Raw genomic sequence first — 14,855 nt, 5'->3', positions numbered from 1 at the left:
CCACATTTTCCTTGCAGGCTTCAGAACCAGCTCTGCTGCTCTGGCAGTGGGATGTGCTGGTGCCAGGAAGGCTGAGAGGTGGAGTTTGGAAGCGTGTAGGTGCAGCTACCTGGAGGTCTCCTGCTCCGTGTTATGTTTCAGGTGAAGTGTGTGCATCCAAGATGCTGTCAAATGCTACATGGACTCAAAAGTCTTAATGCAAAAATACCCAGAGTGGAGCTTTGTAAATATGAAAACAATCAAGGATAGGACCTAACAAGACTGGGTTTGCTCATACTAAAATCACTAATTATTAGATGAAATATCAAATATTATGTATGTGGTAGTGCTGTGACAGACACTGCAGCTATGTGAGGCAGAGAGCACAGCAGTCCGTACTGTCATTTTGCTTGTACAGCATGGTTTGCAGTTATTTGGCTGTGAGCCTCACTTAAAAATGCTCTGGGTCCAGCTCTGCTTGCTCTCTTCACAGCTTTCCAGAGCTGCTGCCCACTTTTCTTACCCTGTGTTGGCACTGTTGCCTGCTTTAGCAGTATGGATGCTAAGAACAAGCTCAGCTGAATACTGCTGAATTTGTCACAAGCCATGCTGATGTCTTTGCTCTGAGCTCCATTGCTGCACTGCATCCCCTTGGATAAAATACAAGAACACAAGGCTTAGCCCAGCAGCAAGCTAGCCCAAGTTGAAGAGAGAAGTTGTGCTTTATCTCTATGCCTCTGCGCTGTGCACTAGTGCACAGCAAGCAGACCCACTTCTAACTGCATAAACCAAAGGTGTCCTGTCTGTGGGCAGTCATGGATTCAGGAAAGCACTATGAGTGGCTAGCTGTACCGCACGCTCTTGCATGGGGTTGTCACACTATCACTGTTGAAGCAGCCACTCTTAGCAGAAGAAATGAATTACTCACTAGTTCTTTGGGCTGAAGAGATGGTAAAACTGCTCGTTCAGTTTCAACATCATGCTGACACAGCCATGCCAGTCCTGTTTCCAGGAACTGTTTGGCTTACATCAGCTCAGGGCTCTCTGTCCCTCACCCCAGCACACGCCATAGCCTGCTAAGAAGATGCAGACAGAGGCAAGTTGGGCTTGGTGCAAGCCAAACTGGCCGCCATTACAGAATAATATATCCAAGTGTTTAGCATTTCTTGTCAGAGCTTTCCCCAATTAATTAACCTTTACGTAGAACTTTATAAATAGGAAAAGGGGAAATGTGGAAAGCCAGGCACCCTTTTAGAGATGCTACATCAATTATAAATACAGTGATCCCTAGGTTTGAGCTTATTGGTGACAGTTTTTTTTCCCTTCAATTTGTGTTACGGCCTGAAATCACAAAGCTGTGATCTCTGAGAACCCCCTTTGTAATGCATATCAACTTTCGTTGTGCCCCTTTGTTGGAAATGTGATGGAGCATTGTGGTGCCTGTGTCCGGGGAGCAGGTTCGCTTTATTGTTCTTGTAAATATGTACTGCTGGGCGCAGCTCAGTGGAAGGCATTGAGTTTGTGCATGACTGACGCCGACCCGGACAACTGCTCTGACCCCCAGCAGATGGTGGTGCAGGGACTGCAATGATCTGGAAGTAATAGCATGTGCCATTTCTTTTTGTTTGGAACAGACAGCCAGACCCTACATTTCCCTCCCCTGTGCAGCAACAGCTGTATATACAGTACAAACTGGCAGAGCCCTAACTGTCACTCGAATGTTCCTCCTCTGCCATTAATCATAAAACCTTGGGCACTGAGACTTCATCAAGATTAAACACTATATGAACACCACATGGCTCTTTCTAACGTTCGTAAAATCATGTGCATTGGGGCATAGTTCAGTGGCTTTCCTAAAAAAAAAAAAAAAAGAAAAAAAAAGAGTTAATAATATCCACCACCCCTAGCACTAGACTTGGTAGTGGTGGATTTGCTGTTTTTTTAACCTCTACCCAGAAAAAGCCAAAGGAAGGCAGTCTATCTTCACTACATTTTTAAACTTTTGGACTACAAATAGCCACTACTGTACCTCTATTCAGTTTTTGTCATCAGTTGTTCTTATGAGGAATCAAAATAACTGTTTGTTTTGCAAATAAGGTATAAAGCGGGTGAAAGTCCACAAGTGATGCATTTTTTCCAAGGCCAGGGGAGATTTATTGCTCCACAATGATAGCAGGACAATTGGTATTTGTTTTTATAAGTGAGAGGCCAGATTGTTTATAATTTATTGTATCACAACATCTCACCAGAGATCAAAAATAACAAATAACAGCTTATTCAAAACTGAAGTTAATCACTCACTGTACATTTGATCTGTGGTACCAATGGCCATAAAACTGTCCTGATGATCCAGCAGGGAATTTCCTTGGGGTAGTGAATGGAGGTAGAGTAACTGCTCCCTGCCACTCCTCTCTCAGCCCAAGCCAAGATAGCTATCAGAGAAAGGGGCTGAAACACATCTGCTCTCTAAATACAGTATTTCTGGCTGCAATACTGTTTTTGTGAGGCTTTCAGCAGGCAGGTCACAGACAGGCAGCCTCACAGTGCCTGAAATGAAGTACAAAGGTAGGACAGTCTCTTGTCCCTGGAGACGTTCAAAGTTGGGCTGGACCAGGCTCTGAGCAGCCTGAGCTAGTTGTAGATGTCCCTGTTGTTTACAGGGGAGTTGGACTAGATGACTTTTAAAGGTCCCTCTCTATCGAAATAGGCAAGATTAATGTCACACAAAAGACCTACTAAACCTACAAGCCTCTGTCCTAGCTGTCAGGCCAATCCTCTAAAACAACAAGTACTTTTACTTTGCTTAATTCAGGGCAATCCTCCTCATCTTGCGTGAGCAAAACCTGTTCTGGGTTTTCCTGGTTTGCAGCGTTGTACCATAGCTCTCCAGTTACAGTCAGCCTTCTTTGCTGGGCTGCTGGCCAGAATTTGCATTTCTCATTATCTCTCGTTAGAAATGTCATCCTAAAAGACCTGGTAAAGTTTGTAGAAACCAGCTCCAGTTTGGGCAAGCTGGCCTTTTCTGAAGGGAAATCAATGTTAGAAAATTCTTGTTTACTTGCCACGTGAAACCACCTTCATGTTAACTGACAAATCGTGCTGCGTCTGACAAATTAAGTGGAAAAAACCTTTCTCGTGTCAAAACTGGGAAAGGGGAATAAACAGATGGAAGGCAAACAAGAAGGAAATTCAGAAGTGAGAACCCTTCTGTGGAAATCTGTAGCTACAATCTTGAAAGCTAAGTACCTGGAAAGCCGCTTGGAAACAGTGGCAGCCATTGCTCATCACCTACCAAGCTTGGGTCAAGGAAAAATTGTTTGAATTTCTCTTTATGTGACATTTAATGAAAATTCTTGTTTGGTCTGAATTCCTTCCAGTTTCTTGATTTTGTTTCTTGTCAACCAGCTCCAAATGGCAAACACTTAAGCAGAAGTAGCTTTACTTTCTTGACTAATCCCATTAGCTTTAATAAGTCTAATCGCATGAATAAAATCATGCATGTGCTTAGCTCTTGGCAAGGTCAGTGCCAGTAATGATCAGAAAAACAAACAAATGACGAAGCCATACGTAATAAGAATGGTTGGCTATTGGGATTTCTAGAAATAGATACAGCTGTCCAAGATATGAAACACCGCTGGTTGTGAAAAAAGAACTGACAGTGATAGTGACTTCTGAATCAACACTGACAATAATTAAAATTATACAGAAATTCTTTAATTAGCATCAGTGACATATCTTCACTTACCTCCTTAACAGCTATCAGCTCATTACCTTGGTTATGCCTTATCTGTTCATCTATTCATTTATGCAAAGCTCGTCAATATGATATCCAAGCACTAATGAACTTTAGCATTAAAAGGTCACTTGTAATCCACTACAAGGGAAAAATTCAAATGGGTATTTTATTCAAAAGTGTCAGCCACTCTTGAACTGAGCAATGAAATATTCTGAGGCAATTTGTACGGAATTTATTTTCAAGTGCTACCAGAAATGGTCCTTCTTTGGGAGCGAGGTGGGATGAGGATTTTGGAAAAAGGGCTACAGCACAACAGAGGTTCTAAGGGATATTCTGAGGGAGAGTGGTATGAAAATTAGATAAAGCCCACAGCTACTAAAATCTGTGACTGTTCTTGACCAAAAAAAAAAAAAAAAAAACCCAACAAAAAACCCAAACAGATATCAAGATGGCAGTACTGTAAGATAAGTAGTTTTTGGGATTACATGTTCTTTGACCACGTGTTTAGAATACTTAAAAAAAATCTTATGTTTCGGGAATATATAACTTCCTCAATGTTTTAAATAAAGAAACAGACAAAAAACTAGTGTTATCTTCCTGGCTTGAGGTCACTTACAATCTTTATAAGCCACCAAACATGCAAAATCAGTTTAACTTCTTCATCCAGGACTAGCATAAGGCCTAATCGAAATAGCGGAACCTAGCTTTATGTTCTCTGTGAAACAATTAATTTCTTAGCTCCTCTCTCTAGTCATTACAAGGAAAATGTGTGTGCACATATTTGTACTGAGAATTACAGGTTAAGAATTTCTGTCTAAGTTTTTTCCCATTCTGCAGAGCATGTGGCTACATCTGGGACCTAGACTTGCCTAGTTTATAGTAAAATGGGTTGGATTATAATTTCAAATAGGTTTTCAGTGGTAATTTTATCAAGGGGTTATGTGCAGTTTGTGGTTTTCTTTTAGAGTAGGCTGCTGAGCTCTTCTTTATACCTTTTTATAGCTAGTCTGAAGTGCCCTTAAGCACTAAATACAAGAGAAAAACACATATAATCAAGAGTCTGAGTTTCCTTCGTGTTTTGTTGAGTCAAATGAGTTCTCATTCTTTGGTGGCTTTCCCAAAACCACATTTTACTTGCAGGTAAAGAAGAAGTATGTTAGAATAGGCTTTCTCTGAGGGAGCAGACTATCTGAAAAAATCCTCTCAGACACTGAATTGTAGGTTTAAGTGTGAGTGTCTCTGCTAGCATAGACGGTATAGCAACACACATCATGAAAATGAAAGAAATGAGACAGTGTCTCTGGTTAAGTGCTTTTTCTGCATAAAGACATCTGTTTTCACATTGGTTCAAAACCATAACATTGCAAATTCAATTTATATTTATATACAAATAAAGTTGATAAAACATCTGGAGCTGTATCATAACCTATAAATCTTCCTTTTTACTTTATCTGTAGTAATTCATAGTCGAACTGACAAATTCAGTCTTCCCTGTCCTGTCTATTTCAGTGGGATGGAATTAATTCACCTCTGTTGCATTCTTCTGAAACATTAAATGGCCATATAAAAAAAGGAACAGCGTGTTCTCCCATATGTCTTGGAAAAGCAGAAGAGATTTTTTTACAGTTTATCCTGCCATACTCCCCTTCAGTAATCCTTCTGTAATCCCATGTACTGCGGTTTAATCCAAGAACTGGTTCGGTGGGTACACACGCTACCGGTGGCACGAGGCCCCAGCAGCACCAAGGTGTGGCCCTGTAAATCTCGCCTTGGCCGGAGTTCGGGGTTGTGGGTACAGGAGCGGGAGGTCACTGGATGGTGTCCAGGCACTGCCAGGATGCTCTCTGGTTCAGGGATTCACTGCAGTAGACGTGCAGCAGGTCTGCACAGGGCACACCAACAGCAGGAGGCTGAGGGTACCAGGCACCACTGCAGGCAGTCCCCCTGCAGGAGGATCACCAGGTGCCCCAGAATCTCTGGGCTGGGTACCCCATGTGTGTAGCAGTGGAAAGGAGCACTATGCAGGAGATGGATAGCTGTTTCTTTGAAGAGCCTGAGGAGTACAGATATACAGAGTGCAAATAGAGAATTCTATTCATCTATATACTTCATCTAATGGAAAATAACTGAAGGGACAGGGTGAGGGGCAAAGTTCAATACAAAATGTGTCTTAACAGCGTGTTTTAGAAAAGTGTTTAAAAATAAAAGGGTACAGAAGTCAGTCATCAAGCTGTTCACACTGTTAACCTACATAACCACATGATGTTATTACTGTTAACCTCATCTTCCCTCCCCCTCTTCCTTCCTATTGTTTGTTATTCTCACTTCTTGCATCTTGCCTTTAGATTCTAAAAATGCTTGATGCTGTGCTTGCTTGCAAGGCATTCTTGAGTGAAGCACAAGCCTGAATGTGGCTTTTGGGATATACTGTGCTAAGGCACACTTATGCCCTAACTGGCATAATTCTTTGTTCTACTGAGATTATGACACAGAAGTGAAAACTATTAGCAACTTGTTTAAAATCGCTAACTATTCTTCACTGTTATCATCTCAGGACAGTGTAACAAATCCTCAGAGCTACGCTGAACAATATCTTCTATTTCGAGCAGCAGAGGCACTTCTGACATCGAGTTGTCCAGCCAGAAGTTAAGGCAATAACTTTAGCTGGCATATACACAGAAGCTCAGATGTAAGATATGCTCTGTGGGCAACTGCCTGTTTATTTTCTTTCCTAGACACGCGGTTAAACCACATTGTACATCCTGTGCTTATAAAATTCCAGAAGAGTTATATCATAGTATGTACTACTAGAATGTGTGATTTCCATCACCAGATATAAACTGCAGCATCTAGAGAAACCTGTTACTTGCACTGAACTGAAGATTCAGATAAGTGTGATTCTACTACCGACGATGTTTTTTAAGGTCACTGTATTTTATAAATAGCTTGGATTTTACAAGTGGTGCTATGAGTTACTTTTTCTTAGAAGCAAGATTAAGGTGGGAAAGAGGACTCACTGTCCTAAGTATGCAACAGATGTTCAGAGACACAGAGTGCTCCTACAGGCACGGATGCAGATTTTTTGTCTTCTAACATTCTCCAAGTCATCCAGGATCCAAGCTGTAGCCAAATAAGCAGGCAGGCAGTACTGTGTCAGGCCCAAAGGAATGAGCCTGGGAAGACCAGAGCTACAGCTGAGCTGGATAAAGTTTGGCCTGGACTGGTCAAGCAGGCTGTTGCAATCTCAAGCCCTTTTATTACAGCTTGCAGCCAGTGCTCCCCAAGTCTTCCAGGCCAGGGCCAGGCTGTGCTCAGCCCAGTAGGCAGCTCCTTCAGCCTCATGATAACCATGGGGATGAGGGAACCACATGACTTCCCAGATGGAGCTGCAGGCATCTGCAGATAGACAGACCCATAGACCTGGATCTGTTCACACCTGTATGAGCCAGAGAGCCCAGAAAGCAGGAGGGAGCCCTGCCCCACAATCTACAAAATGCCAGCAGAAGAGATTTCCTTCCCTTTGTAAAGGCAGCTGGTGGTTCTGGCACCCAGCTGAAGGAGTGCGGCCCCATGCCTTATGAATCCCATCCTTCAGTGGCACTTCTGAGCCATGCTTCTCCATTTCTGAAGCCATGTGTCTGGCTCAAAACTAACCCACTGACCTCAGCAGGACTAAAATCACCTAGTATTGAAAGGTTCAACTGTTGATTGCGTAGTACATACAAAAATTTTAATTGTGAAAACTTTGTCTTCACATTTGCCCCTCTGCCTCAGGTCTGGAAATGTTTACAATTCATTAAAGACCAGAAGGCGAGCGGGGCCCAGTATCCTGAGGCATGAGATGCTTTCAGTTTGCCCTCACGTCAATAGAAATTGCTTGCACTGCTATGCGAAATAGGAACTTTAAGCCATGAGGAGTAAAATTCAATGCATGAACAATACCTAAGAAACCCTCTGTGGTTTTATTATCTGTCTTTCTACCTCGAGATACTCGAGGCTATTGTTTTTGACATGAATAGTATTCCTGGCCTTTCGCACTGCAGATTGTTTATAACTGAAAAGAAAGGAAAAAAAAATTCAATGGTCATTTGTTTTATAACATAACTGTCAGTAATGGAAAGAATTATGACAATTTCTGTAATTATTAATTCTTCAAAATAATGTGTCTGCATCAGTATCCAATTAATTTGATTATTAATACAAATGCCTTCTTTGTAAAATATCAAAAGAGTCTAGACACGGCATGTTATTGTGTGCAGTATTTTTAGATTTTCCATTTTGATTTAAAACACACTAAAAGAGGGGCCTCAGAAAATGACCATCTAGAGACAGGCCATGGCATATGTCCAGGAACCATTCTTAATGGAATGGAGCTAGCATGAACTGAGATCATTCTTTAGCCTTGGAAAAAAAAAATTAAAAAAAAAGGATGTTAGGAAGAGATTTCTAAAGGGATTATTAGTTGCTCTTCACAAACAACACAGAGGATTTTCAGTATGTATCGTGCTTTCAACAAGAACTGTGCCTTTGTGGTTCCTTCATGGAGCCAATCAGTGTCCTTTGATAATTAATGAGAAGAGAGAAATCAGAATTGAAAGAATGGTTTTAATGATAGAAGACAACAGCTGTTTGTACAGTTAATAAAACTACAGCAAACTATGTGGCCAAGCAACCTCTTAAAGCACGATTTTACCCATCTGAGACATTCATTGGATTAGTGTTAACAGAAGACAGTGTACTACATGAAGACATATAGAAGCACCATGTTAATGGTATTATTGAAAAGACATTACCTTTTCCTAACTTGGGAGACAGCAGAGGTATGGAGGTGAAGTAATAAAAATGACCCACTTTTTGGAGCCTAGGGGATTTTTAAATCAAAGTTGCACCGGCTTTTGAAGTTACATGTGTTGTACTACATGCATAAAGAGCTTGAATATTACTTTTTTGAAACAGTGGGCAGGCACTGGAATGGGCTGCCCAGGGAGGTGGTGGAGTCACCATCCCTGGAAGCGTTCAAGGAACGTTTGGATTTTGTGTTGAGGGACATGGTTTAGTGAGAATTATTGGTGATAGGTGGATGGTCGGACTGGATGATCTTGTGGGTCTTTTCCAACCTTGGTGATTCTGTGATTTCTGTGATTCTGTGAATGAAGACACAGGAAACAATCTTTGATTAACTCTCATACACAGTCCTCTTACGGACAATCAGATCCTCACCTTGCAATGGTCATGTTGTTACGTGGACAAAATTCAGTCTCCTGTTATGTCAAGACTTTTGAGCAACCAGGCCAGCTTCTTTGTACAGATACATTCCTCTTACAGTACCTCTGCTGAGACTTCTGAGACATCATTACAAGGCTCACTTTATTGGTCAGTGCAAGCAGGGACCAAAATTGTAACTTATGTTTTTGATTGTAGGAAACACCAGAATCGTTAAAACAGGCATTTAAAGCTGGTTTTTCAAACAACACGATGTAGGAAACTTGACAGATTTTCCAGTAACCGTGCCTTTAGGCCCCAGTCTCCTACAGTCAGTTTTTACGCCCAGTTTGCAAAAAGACTTCTTTTGGTTTTCATAGCTGTTTTGCGTGCTTGGTATGAAACAAACAGCAGTGACAGAGCATTTGGCCCGCACTCCCAGGCAGTGCTACTGGGAATAACAACACTCTTTTTTTCACTATAAGCTTTAGCAGGAAGCCCACTCTGCCCAACTGTTTCCAACCCAGGTTTCACACTCGAGCAGTGAAGACCCGTATCGCATTACCAGCAGAACTCCTGAGAATACCTTCTTATCTGAGTACACCGTTTGCCTTCCCAGCGCACCGCAGTGCTCTCCCACCCGCCCCTGCACGCCGTCCTTGCTGGCCAGGCCCGCTCGGAGCAGCAGGAGGCCCAAGAGCCGGGCTGGCTCCTCACCGCACACGCAGCTTGAGACTCCGCCGCCGCAGCCCGCCGACGCTTCGCACGTGGCGGCGCAGCCCTGAGCACGACGTGGGCGGGCCCACCCCCGCCTCCCTCCCAGGGGCGGGGGGATGAGGAGAAGGCGGCCCCTGGTTCTCCTGGACCGTGCTGAGCTGCCTTCGCTACCTGGCGCCCCTTGCTCGCCTGCTGCCAGCCACCTCCTCCCCTCCTCGCCCAGGACGGTTTCCTTCCTGCGGGCAGGCGACGCTGCTTTCCCACCCACACCCCCCATTGGTCTGGTCGCCCCGCCGGCCGGGGGACACGCATGACCAGGCGTACGAGCGGGCAGAGGGAATCCCCCGCCCCACCCACCACGCTCAGCTCTCGCGAGAATTCTCCACTCTCTCCTCTGCTCACTGTCTGTCCGTGCCGTATTCTCGCGAGCTTAGCGCGGTTCCCACGCCCGGGCTGTTGTGTCTGAGGGGAGAACCCGGGCGCTGAGTGGGCGGGGCGCGCTGCCCCCGCCCCCCCACCCCGCGCGTGTCTCACGGGCTCGCGCACGCGCGCTCCAGGTGCGGGGAGGGGGGCGCTCTCGCGAGAGTAGGAGTTTTAGCGAGAGTTTGTGGAAGATGGCGCCTGTTGTGACAGGGTAAGTGTGGGGGGTTCGCGGCGCCGCGCCGGGAGCGCTTGGCTTTGGGGGCCGCCGGGTCGCCGGCTACCTGGCTCCCGCCCCTCGGCCTCCCCGTCGCCGCCCTGGCGGAGTCACAGCATGTCTCCGGGCGGCCCGCGGGCGGGCCCTGAGGCGCAAACCCCGGGGGGCTGGCATCCCCCCGGGTGGGCGCACGGTAGGAGGCCCCCCTGGGCCGAGGCAGCGGCTGCCGGCGGTGGGGCTGCCCGGCCGACTCCCGGCACGGGGTGCCCGCGGGACGGGAGCTTTCCCTTTGCTCCCCTTCTGCCCGGCGCTGCCGGAGCGGTCGGGACCCCGCGCCGGGTCGGTGCTCGTCCCCGCCGGCCCAGGGCGCTGCCTGTCGGAGGGCTTGCTCCCCTCAAGGGGAGGCACCGCGGCCGTTACGGCAGTTACCCCCGCTCGGCCGGCCCGGCCCACCCCGTCGCCGGAGAGGACCCCCGGGTCCCCTCGGCCCTGGCCGGGAGCGCTCGGACAAAGACTCTCGTGGCTGCGAGAAGTTGAGCGCTGGGCTCTGTCTCTGCCCCAGCGCCTGCCGGAGCCGCTGCAGGTCCCCGGCTACGGCCTCGTTGGGCGCTGTTGCGGAGCGCTCCCGGCCCGCCGGAGCTGGCATGCTGCGGGAAGGGCTCCCTTGTCCCGGGGCAGGGCTCCGAGCTCCCCGTTCTCCGCACCGTGAACTATTCCCCGTTCTCCGGGCTTTGCGGAGCTTTCTTAGTTGCCTTCCTGCTCGTGTTGCGTGGTGTTGAAGTGAAGGGCAGTAGCCTTCCCGCCCCACTAAGCCACAGTGGATCACAATGAACGATAGCTGCCGTCTCTTCCAACCGCACTGGGTAATACTTAATCATGGCTAGCCTGCTGTGGTGTGTCACTGTAATAAGTGACACCCTTGTAGCCACCTACAGCTGGTGAATAATAACAGCCCCACTGCTGCCATACAGCACGGAGTCTCACCTGCAGCATTACTCTGAATATTGCCATCCTTACCACTTCTGCTCACTCTAAGTGCTGTGCCCTTAATTTTGGACTATGCTGAACACTTGCAACCTTCCTCTGTGTGTTGAGGGAAGGGACGGTGTGTTGAGAGAAGAACAGGCTGTGTCCACACTCCACCTGCTTGTTCCAAATGAAATCCTGACTGGTGAAAGCACTGCTGTTTCTTTCTGAAACGTGGACCTTATTTTATGATTTCACAGTGTGTCCCTGACCTTCTGTCTTCCCTGTGGGGATTACATTGTCTGCAGCATTGGCTATGTGGTTAGAGAGAGCAACAGCCTGCTTGGGGGTGGGGTGGAGCTGGTGGTTGGTGCTTTTGTTCTTGTGAAGAAGGTAGCATTATGGTACTCAGATATTTTATTTGGCTGCAGCTATGTTTCCAATTCCTCATTCTTGTTTGTTGAAAACTAAATTGTAGCTTTTGCTTGATTTCTCCTGATAAAGGCATCTTGCGGCTCATACACGTTTTCCCAATTAAGTGTTCTATGGGGAAACTGGTCTTATTTGTTATGGTTCCTGGAGTGTGCTATTTTAGAGGTTAGAGTTGAAAGAATGAAATAAATGCTCTTAAAATTTGCTGTGAGGAGTAGTCTGTGCTCTAGTTAGCAATTAAGTTTTTCCACATTTATATTAGTTTACTCATCCTAATATTTGGGTTTTGTTTCCTTTTGTTTGTTGATTATTACAGGTTTGTCAGACATTCTTGATGTTACATTTACCCTGCTTGGATATACATTAAAATGTTGAGAATAACAAACTACTTTTTTTTTTTTTCAAATGAATGATCAAATAATTTGAATAGTAGGAAGGAATACCGACATTTTAACGGGAGCACAAACAAGTTGTATGTGGTTTTGGATTTTAATCCCAAAGTTATTGTTTAAAATCTGTCAGTGAAGTGATTCTCTGAACGAGTATTCTCATCTTCTTATTGTTAAGCATTTTTAGCTCTGATAAAAAGAAGCATGTTAAATCCAATGATTATTATAGCTAGATTGCATTAAGGAGCGTGCGGTTTTTATGTATGAACTGTTTTTGGCTTACAGCTCTGGTACCAAGACCAGTTATTAGCACTGAAAGTTGATGATTCTCCGATAACAAATTTTATTTCAAAATAACCTGTGAAAACGTTTTCTTCCTAGATTGTTCTGTAAAAGCTGTGTTATTGAACAGGAAAAAGAAGTGCTTGAAATTAAGTTGTAACTGAAGAATGCAGTACTCAAATACTGCATCGTAATTTAATGAGCGGCTTGCCGTTCTTACGGGTGCCCGAACTTGAGATAAAGCATATGGCTTTGCTGTAGCTAGTGTAGGCTGAGTGTAAAAACACAGTTCTTCCTGTGAAAACTGAATGCCTGAGCCTGAATTGTGGTTTCTGTAGCGCTGGATGGAACAGTAAGAATTTACTACAGTGATTTTTGGAGGGAGTGGGTACATTATGGTTTTATTATTTGCAGTGTGTGTTGTATACTTGTAGCATGAAGAGCGTTTTGATCAAAACTACTTGCATGGACAATGTGACTGAACCTAAATTGCCCTTATCAGAACTTGATGTAATAAGGTACACAGAAGTGTGAATCGTGAACAGAACTGAAATTGTATTTGTACTATAATTTCCAGTGAAGTGGGTAATTTGTGACTGCAATATGAGAATTGTCTTTTGGGCTTTTGTCAGGTATTTTTGATTTTACTTGTGAATACTTTATGGGAGCTCATCATTTAAAGACAGTAAAATTAACAAAAATGTTATTTAACCAGAGATGTGCATTTTGAGTTCAAAACGCTTTAAGTAGCGATACTGCTTTGTATTACTTTGAGAATCTCTGTGCTACAGAAGCATGGCAGAATTTCTGCTCTTAAGAGTTTACTTTTCTATCACTTTAAAATGGCTTAAAATGCAGAGTTCTCTTTTCTGTGTCTCTTTCTTGAGTCTGGGATAAGGCGGACATAGACAGTAATGCAAGAAGTCTAACCCTAAAACCTTTGCAAAGATTTCTGTAGCAGCAAATAACTAAAAACATTTAGAAAGGGTAGGTAAAAGTGGCAAATGCTAGACATAACTTTGTGTACTTGATTATCAGTGAAAACCTGTATAATAGCAGTAAGCAAGATAGTACTTGGATTATTTTTCGAGCAGCTTTTGGAGAAGCCCTGAAAAAGCCGATAACGGAACAAGCTTATCACTGTGATGTTTACCAGAGGCTCCATAAAGTAGGAAAGTGTTTTAGTACCACTTTTCAAAGTTGCAGACCAAGTTGTGTGCCTGATTTAGTCATTGCAAAGTTGTGTGGTTAAGAGGTGTTTCCTGACCCAGCTTCAGGGAAAGGGAAGGTGAATCAGACTGGTGATGACACAGGAGAGACATTGGCACCAATGGAGTGAATTTTAGTGCAGTGGTGGTGGTCTGGGCATGCCAGGCATCTAGTTGCTTTGTTTTAATGGGAAGGTGGTGTTCAGAGATGCAAATGTCACTGGCAACTCATTAAACCTGCATGTTTGACAACATGATTAGAAATTTTAGGGTGAAGTTGACCAGTAAGGGGCTTGGAGCAGAGAGCGGGGCAGATGCTGCTGAAGTACTGTGAAGGAAGGTTTACGTGGTCTGGTGTTAGTTTGCAAAAACTGTCCAGAGAGGAATGTTCACAAAGAATGGAATAGGGTCAGTTCTGGATTGTGGAGGATGGAGAAAGGTTCTTCAGTAGTTCTGATGTGAGCTGATGTGGTCATGAGATAAAATCCAAGCTATTAAAATTGTGACGTGGTAGATACTGCCAGGATCCCCAGAGCTGGCTATTTTTATCTTCTACGGAGAACTTTCGTTTTAGAGCCGATGCTTAGGAAAGAGTCCTGTAAGGTAATGACTTGCAGTGATAGAAAGGAGACTGAAGCAGTGATAGAGAGTAAAGACCTGTGTTTTGTCTGTGCTGAGACCGAGCTGTGATAGCAAGGCATCTGTGTGGAAAAAATGGAGATGTAAGCTGAGGTGTTAACTTGGTGAAACACAGCAGATATGAAGTTGAAGTTATGTTTCTGACTTGGTAGCAGGAAGATAATAGTTTCATGTGAATCTTGGTACTAGGCCGAGTGAAGGGGAATGGGAAGGAATGCAAGACAAACTTATTAAATGATTAGTAAAATAGTAGAGGTGTATGATGATACTTCAGAAAGGTGCACAGGAAAGACGATGAGAGTGGGAAGGGGTGAATCAGGAGAAATGGTGGCAAGGAAATCGGGTAACATTTCTGGAAAAGAAGCACTGCTGATAGTCATGGCTGATTGGCATGTCTAGGAGGATATGAATTGCACTTTGATTCTGAGCCTCATCAGAGTGTTTGGCTGCACGAGTTCTCACTGAGAATGGTGTTGGTGGAGATAAAGGACTGGAAATTGGGTCAGTCAGACTGCAGAGGGACATCTCAGGGATAGGATCTTCAGGCTACAGTTTTTACTCTCACTGGAGGTTTACATGTAGTGCTTATTAAGATTTGAGTAATAGCCTGACTGAGGCTATTATACTGTGTCTGCACACATGATGAGTGTTAAAAGTTGTTGAGAAAA

The 14,855-nt window shown here is 44.5% G+C and overlaps 1 protein-coding gene across 1 annotated transcript in view; it reads left to right on the top strand.

Moving 5' to 3' along the window:
• Positions 1–10,215: 10,215 nt before the first annotated feature.
• The window catches only part of RBPJ (recombination signal binding protein for immunoglobulin kappa J region), a gene marked incomplete at both ends in the record, with an annotated part of 54,355 nt that continues 49,715 nt past the window's right edge, over positions 10,216–14,855 (top strand). Inside the window, one exon of the mRNA XM_079534919.1 lies at positions 10,216–10,268. Coding sequence (XP_079391045.1) covers positions 10,249–10,268 — 20 coding nt within the window. The remainder of the gene's footprint in view (positions 10,269–14,855) is intronic.

This window comes from Tetrao urogallus, assembly GCF_951394365.1.
Source record: "Tetrao urogallus genome assembly, chromosome: 4".
NCBI lineage: Eukaryota > Metazoa > Chordata > Aves > Galliformes > Phasianidae > Tetrao > Tetrao urogallus.
This window is presented reverse-complemented; position numbering and strand designations above follow the sequence as displayed.